The 7,039-nt window shown below is 34.4% G+C and overlaps 1 protein-coding gene across 2 annotated transcripts in view; it reads right to left on the reverse strand.

Annotated features, from left to right (window-relative positions):
• Positions 1–7,039, reverse strand: part of LOC106472141 (choline transporter-like protein 2) — a 68,677-nt gene that overhangs the window by 59,751 nt on the left and 1,887 nt on the right. For both annotated transcript variants that reach the window (XM_022401570.1, XM_022401563.1), the window contains exon 2: positions 4,672–4,720. In XM_022401570.1, the coding sequence (XP_022257278.1) occupies positions 4,672–4,720 (49 nt within the window). The remainder of the gene's footprint in view (positions 1–4,671; positions 4,721–7,039) is intronic.

A 7,039-nucleotide genomic window follows, 5' to 3' on the forward strand; every position in this document is an offset into this window, starting at 1 on the left:
GCTACTGCCAACAAGGCCTTTCACTCAATATCAAAAAGCCTCAGTCAATTTTAAGTCAAAGCAATACTTATATTAGTCATTTGTATATATCAATTATTATGGTATACACAGCCTTATTTTGACAAAGCATGATATTTTCACTGGTAGTTTGTATTACATTAAATCATAATAAGGCTAATAATAATTTGTTTACAAATATTTCTTTACTGGCCCTATACTATGGGTTTTTGGTAAGAAGAAACATAACTGTATCTTGACCACACATTTAATGCACCATATAACAATGCTAATGGAGCATTTCATTTAATACCAGAGCTTAACATATTGTGGTATTTTCAGGTTCACCAATTCCCTTTGACTAATTGGGTAAGAACTGCAGAATAATGGGAAGTTTGCAAGAAAATGTACTGTGCAGCAAATATTTGAATTCTCCCACCTCAACAGAGTTTTAAGCAAAGAAAGATACTGGACACAATGTAAAACATCATAAAAAAGTCTTCATTTTATGCCCAAACAACTAAGGTACACAAGTGTGTGTGTTAGGAATCTTTACTTCAGATTTCTTTATTGTAAATTAATAACTATGTTAAAATCTAAAAACAAAATCATTCTCCAAACTCACATTCCAGACTGGAGAAACATAGCATTATATCCTATGTTCCACCCCATCCTGAACCTGTGATAACATAATTCAATTCTACTATTGCTGGCAGCAGGATTCAACAAAAACTCACAGTCCTGTCATGGATATATGCAGGCACTGAAGCATTCATTAAAGTTTGTTTTGGGGTCAGAAATATTCATTCAAACTCACAGGTCCATTTAAAATGTGCATTGACTTTAGGGAGAGTAGATAATGGTGTTGTAATCTTGAAAAAGTTGACCATGAAGAATTATTACTATGATAAAAAACTAAGGAATCTGCAGGATTCTCATTTCATCAAGGATTGAAGTCAGTCTCAAACCACTTCAATCTTTGAAGGGTCTATAGATACTCCACCTCAGAAGTGTAAACAACTAAGTACTTGTTTTCAGACATACTGCAATGGAAGTAACACTAGCAATACCACTAGCACCAGTTAACTCCATTCTCTTCTGTGCTGATGACCATTCCAGCAAGGAGCTAGATAGCTGACTGCCCTTATATCAGAAGAACAACAGGACTTAATTCTTCCTCAAACAGAGATAACTGACAGGCTTCTGGTTAGCTAGATGAGGCTCTCGGACAGGGGTGTTTTCCCGGAATGGAATATGGCTCCCCCCGCTACCACATTGGTCAATATTCGTTGTCATGGCGTCTGAAGTATCGTGTTCCTTTTGCTCATATTCTCCTGGGTTTGAGATTAGGTTGTTTCGAGGACTACTGTCTTGAGGAACAAAGAGAGAGTGAGATCTTTGTTGAACTTTTTGGCTTCGTACAGTACTTGAGGGTCTCTGTAGTTTGTTGGTATATCCTAACTTCTAATACTGCATGATTTCTAGTCAGAAAACAGTGCATTCCATGCTCTGACTTTATTACTACATTACACAGTGCTAGCAAACTAGATCTTTTCCATAGAAAACCACAGAACACCACTTGTGCATATGAAGTTACTGTGACTCCCTCCATAATATACACTCATGTAGTCCACTGTCACTGGACTTAGTCAAGTAAGCATCAGGTGGTTTTCTTCTGAAAATGCAGATCACCAGTTTTATAGGCAAACCTGAATGATAATTTTCATTATATGTCCATCCTGAGGATTTCAATGCCAGAACCAAGGTTAGAAAAGACCATCTTTATTTTGTGGTTAATGATACTTTGACATAGTCAGAGACATGCACCTCCAGTCACATTAGTCCGTCTTCATTTACCAGAACAAGATCAGTGTTAACTGGATGGAATAGTGGCTTTACTCCAAGTGCCTGATACACAAGATCAACTAGTGTACTGGTAGCTCCTGTATCAATCAGAAACTCTATCTCTCACCCTTGTACTTTTATGGACATAAACAAACAGTCTTGAGTGATTTGGAATAACCACCAACCTTATGGTACATGCTGCATGATGCATTATCCAAGTATAAGACCCTCCTGCATTTGCTTTGCAGTCAATCAAAAATTGTAGCTTCACCTATCTTGCTGCACACCAAAGTACGGACAGTTCATTTTGAAGCGACTTTTCTGCCTAGATGTAAAGCAGACACTTTGGTACTCCTTTATGAAGCAAGGTCCAGGAAAAGGCATTGTTAGCAGTGGCTGCAGCACAAACATCACAGGAGGATCATTTACTGGGAGTCAGTGGGGGGTGTCACAGTACCAGAAAGTGTTGTCAACAAAGCTTGACCTCTACATGAGGCAGTCATTTGATTGGGATTTTTTCCTCTCTTTCAACCTATTCAAAGTTGTGCCTTTGAACCTCATCATCAAGAATCTGCTCCCATTAGGGTAAGAATATCTCTAACACATAAGTGATACTTCATGGTCTCACTAGATAACCCTTCAACGAACTTGTCTATAAGAATATCTACCAAAGCCATTACAGGATACATTTCCCCAATAAATCAAAGCATATCATCCACATAAGCAGTCAAGTTCTCAGACAGACCTCTCTTTCAAGCCTTGAACTCAGCCCAATGGACAGTTCAGCTTTCCACCAGGTTGTAACATTGGTATAACTCCACCAGAAATACTTTCCATTGTTGTAGTTGTTCCTCACTTAAGTTTCTAGTAGCATGAAAGGATGAACCATCCAAACCCCAGGTCAAGCACTGATTCACCTGTTCCCAAGTCCAATCATACCAAGCAGTGATCTGCCTAGAATGCTTCAAGAAATGGTCCAGGTCCTATTTTGCTGTACCTTTAAACATCCTGGTGTAATATGTTTAACCTCTACTAGTACCTGTTATCTTAGTGTAAAACTTTCACCCAAAAGATCTTAAACAATACTAAGCTAAGACACACTAATCCTCATGGGTGCAGTGAAGTTGGCTTGTATAGGGACCTCTACACTTGAACAAGAGTTAGATCCATGCCAATTAGTGGCAGAAAAAAAAGAGTTACTGGAAGTAGCTCATCCACTGGCTCTGCATGTCCCAGACTTCTTTATGACTCATGGTTACCCTGGTAGCATACTTCACATCGTATAGAGGCCATCAGTTCATGCCAACTGTCGAACGTGCTAGTGAAACAGCTCTGGAACCTCTAATCTCTCTTGGCTTGCCATGGGAGGCATCATTCAGAGCTATGGTTGATCTACTCCGGTTGGTCCTGGGAGTCCTATAGAGTCCCCTTTCAGTCTCAGACTCATCAGATGGAGCATCACTGCAACAAACCCCAGTCATCCATGCCTCCTGTGCACTGAGGTTAAACCTCAAAAGGAGACCTAAAATGGCTATTTTAGTTTCACCACATTCCAGCAATTCTCATTCCCAGGTCTTCAGCCACAGGAAGAAAGAAGTCCTGGACCTTTGCTGCAGTGGCAAAAGTCTGATGACTATGAGAAACAACCCCTAAAAGCTGCTGCTCCTCAGTACCTAACTCTTCTTCTAGTTTATTAGTCTGTTAGCTCCTGGAAAATACCATTTTCTCATGTGAAAAATTTCATCTCAATAACACAGAATAGTTCTAAAGATCACAGGCAAATACACTCATCAAGAGAAAAACAGATACTTTGCAAAAACAAATCATATGGTCACAGCAACAAATTTACTATGTCCTCCCTGCAATGTGTAATTTCAAGTTAACTTACTTCTTTTCAGGTAATTGGATACAAACTGCTGAATAACAAGAAGTTTACCAGAAAAAGCTACTGCAAAACAAACTTCTGAATTCTATGATGTCAATTGCAAAAACTATCTTTATTCAATAGACAAATAATCAAGGTTAACAAGTGTATGTTTTGGGTGCATTTACTGGACAGCTCCCTAGTGAAAATCAGTAATCATGTTAAAATCTTAAATTATTCTTTAAAAATCATGTTTCAGAATGAGAAAACTTGGCATTATATATTAAAATGACAATGCCATTCTTCTCAGAACAGGTGGTACCCATGTGCCTGATGATCACTCTCACTTCAAAATAAGGAAAATTGTATCCTTGCCTGGAAAGATCATTGTCTACTCCTACACATATCTAAGTCACAGAAACCTTTCCCATGAGAAAGAACATGAAGCACCCTAACTGAATGACCTAGTTCTGTGAGTAATTAGGTTGAGAGGAGTGGTCTCCTTGACCAACACTCTACATTAAGAATACATATCCAATATTTAGAAAAAAATTTTGAAAATTTCTGTAATAGCTACGAGAGTTGGGAAACACCACCTGCATACTACAGTACTGAGCAAGAACCCTCATTGGCAGTAGCATGTGATGCAAAAGATATGAGGTTGAGATGCTATTATGTTTCTTCTTACTGGAAACTCATTGTATAGTGCTATAAGGAAAGATTTGTAGAAAATTATTATTAGTCTTATTGTAAAGTACTAGTCAACAGATCATACCTTACTCTTGTTTGCATATGTATGCATTTATCTTTCAAAATAGTATAAGCATACATTAACTAAGATATTGTAATTTGATCATATCCAAAAGTATTTAAATGTAAATTATTATCGTTGTAGGTTTTAAAACTATGGTATTTCTTTCTTTAAAGTAGAATGCATGAAGTAATCTGGATATTTTGTCACTTACCTATTTTTAACTGGTCCCTTAAATTCAGGATCATACTCAAAAGACTTCCCTGTAAAAAATTTACAAAAATCATAAGGCAAGAAATATTACATAAATATATATCAGATGCTAAACAAATAAAAGGTTAATGTAGTAGCAAACATGTATATATATTATATATATGTAAGCTGGAATGAGGGGTTGTCATGTAAAGTAGTTGATAGCCTTACAAAAGTAGAAATATGGTGGTTTATTTCTACTACAAGGTTATTCTTATATCTAAAAATTGGGATGATTGCCTTATTTAACATCATTTTATAATATTTATTGAAAAGGGTGTAGGTTGGGAGTCTTAAAATGTAGAAATATAAGATGGTTTTTATATGTCTAAAGGTCTAAAGATTGGGGTTGACTGTCTTCCCACAAGCCCTGCAGACAGAGAAAGGCAGTAAGAGTTGAAATATTGTAAGTTTAAGCACTCAACTTCTAACTTCTAATCAATTTTCCTTGGCTGCTAACCAGTTTTGACACCTACATTTGGATCATGTCTGATAGATGGAATATCCTCAATGCTTATGAGAGCTGAGACTATATTATGACTTAATGGCAATGACAAGGACTGGTAATGGAAAAAATAAAAAATTAAGTCTCATTATGAACATTTTGGCTATGCTTTGTATTTACACACACAAATACACATAAAAATAGATGTTTTTATGTTGAATTATGGGCTTTTAACATTAAACATGCATTGTACTACTATTTAATATACATGCATGTACATATTTATAGTTCATATATATAAAAAATGCCCATGCATGCATGGCATTCAAGTATAAAGGATCAATATTATTAAACATATACAAATGTGTGTGTGTGTGTGTGTACATATACAGAGAGAAATCTATACATCTATGAAATGTTCATGTGTAAAAAAAATTATAGTTTTATAACATAACATGGCAGTTTACTGGCATCTAATGTACATGTCACATGTGCACACACACACACACATACATATTCATACAAATAAGTTTTCTGGTCTTACTACTTGATTATACAAAAGGAAAGTACATAACACGACAAATTCAGTAGGCTACATACACATATTGTATATTAATTTCAAAGGAACATACAAATGAAAATGGTTGAATACATTGAAAGTACGACTGTTTTCATATTAATTGAGTTAGTTAAAAGCATTACTATATTCAGATGAACAATAATAAATCATAATTTTTAAATATAAGATGGGCACATTTAACTTTGCTAGCCTGTACGTAATTCTTTTTGTAATTTGTAATTTTCAAATGACCATTTATTTAAATTACAAAATGTATAGTTAAATTTTCTTTTGATAATAATCAAAACTGCAAAAATAAAAATTACTGAAGAGAAAAACTGACAATTATTGTTCAGAGTGGTATTCAGTGTTGAATTTTAATTATTCAAAACTGCAAAACAAGAAAGAATTTTATACATGTAAATTTAACAAACATATTACTAAACACGTGCAAGTTCAAAATGCAGATTTACTAAAAAAGGTCCCAAGTTTTTATGGAAATTATAACTTTGCCAAGTAAATCAAGTATCACTAGCATATCCAAACTAACACTGAATAGAAAAACCATAAAACTGGAAAACAGAAACAACTACTGTTGAGAAAAGCAAATAAAAGATAAAATTAATCAATACTATATTATACTATTATTTATATAATCATCTCTTCCTAAAAAATAAATCAATTTATTAGCCTCTTTCTTTGATGCTGACTTCACTTACAATCTGTATCTGCCTTTGAAGTTTGACTTATGGCATCATAATGTCAATCAGTAGTGAAAGAATAAAACAGATGACTCCAAAAATTCATTAAGTACCATGATAACTCCCAGATAGTTCATTCCTGAATATTGCTCATGAAGTTATTTATACACAGTTATATACCTTTTTTTATAATATACCTATACAGCATTAGCACATTTCTACGGAAATATATTTTACTTTTATGTAACATTTATATTAATTATCTATCAGAATCATATTCTTTATCCTTACACATTAAACATATTGCAGGAATAAGTTGCAACAGTATGTCTGCATTATGAGAATCAGCGATATCTCACATGTGATCAAATTCAAGCACATATGAAACTGTTGCATACAAAAAGTACAACTTTTTCTTTTAAATAATGGTAATTTTTGTTATCAAAGAAATTGAAATTAATCATAATTATTATGCTAATAGTTGGATATTATTCTGTATTTAAACTTTGTATATTTTTCTATACATTTCATAAACTACTGTATTTTTCATTTTCGGTGTATAAGACGCACTTTTTTACCCAAAAATTTGCTTGTGTCCTATACACCGAAGGTATGAATAATGTAT

The sequence above is a fragment of the Limulus polyphemus genome, unplaced genomic scaffold (genome assembly GCF_000517525.1).
Source record: "Limulus polyphemus unplaced genomic scaffold, Limulus_polyphemus-2.1.2 Scaffold118, whole genome shotgun sequence".
NCBI classification, from domain to species: domain Eukaryota; kingdom Metazoa; phylum Arthropoda; class Merostomata; order Xiphosura; family Limulidae; genus Limulus; species Limulus polyphemus.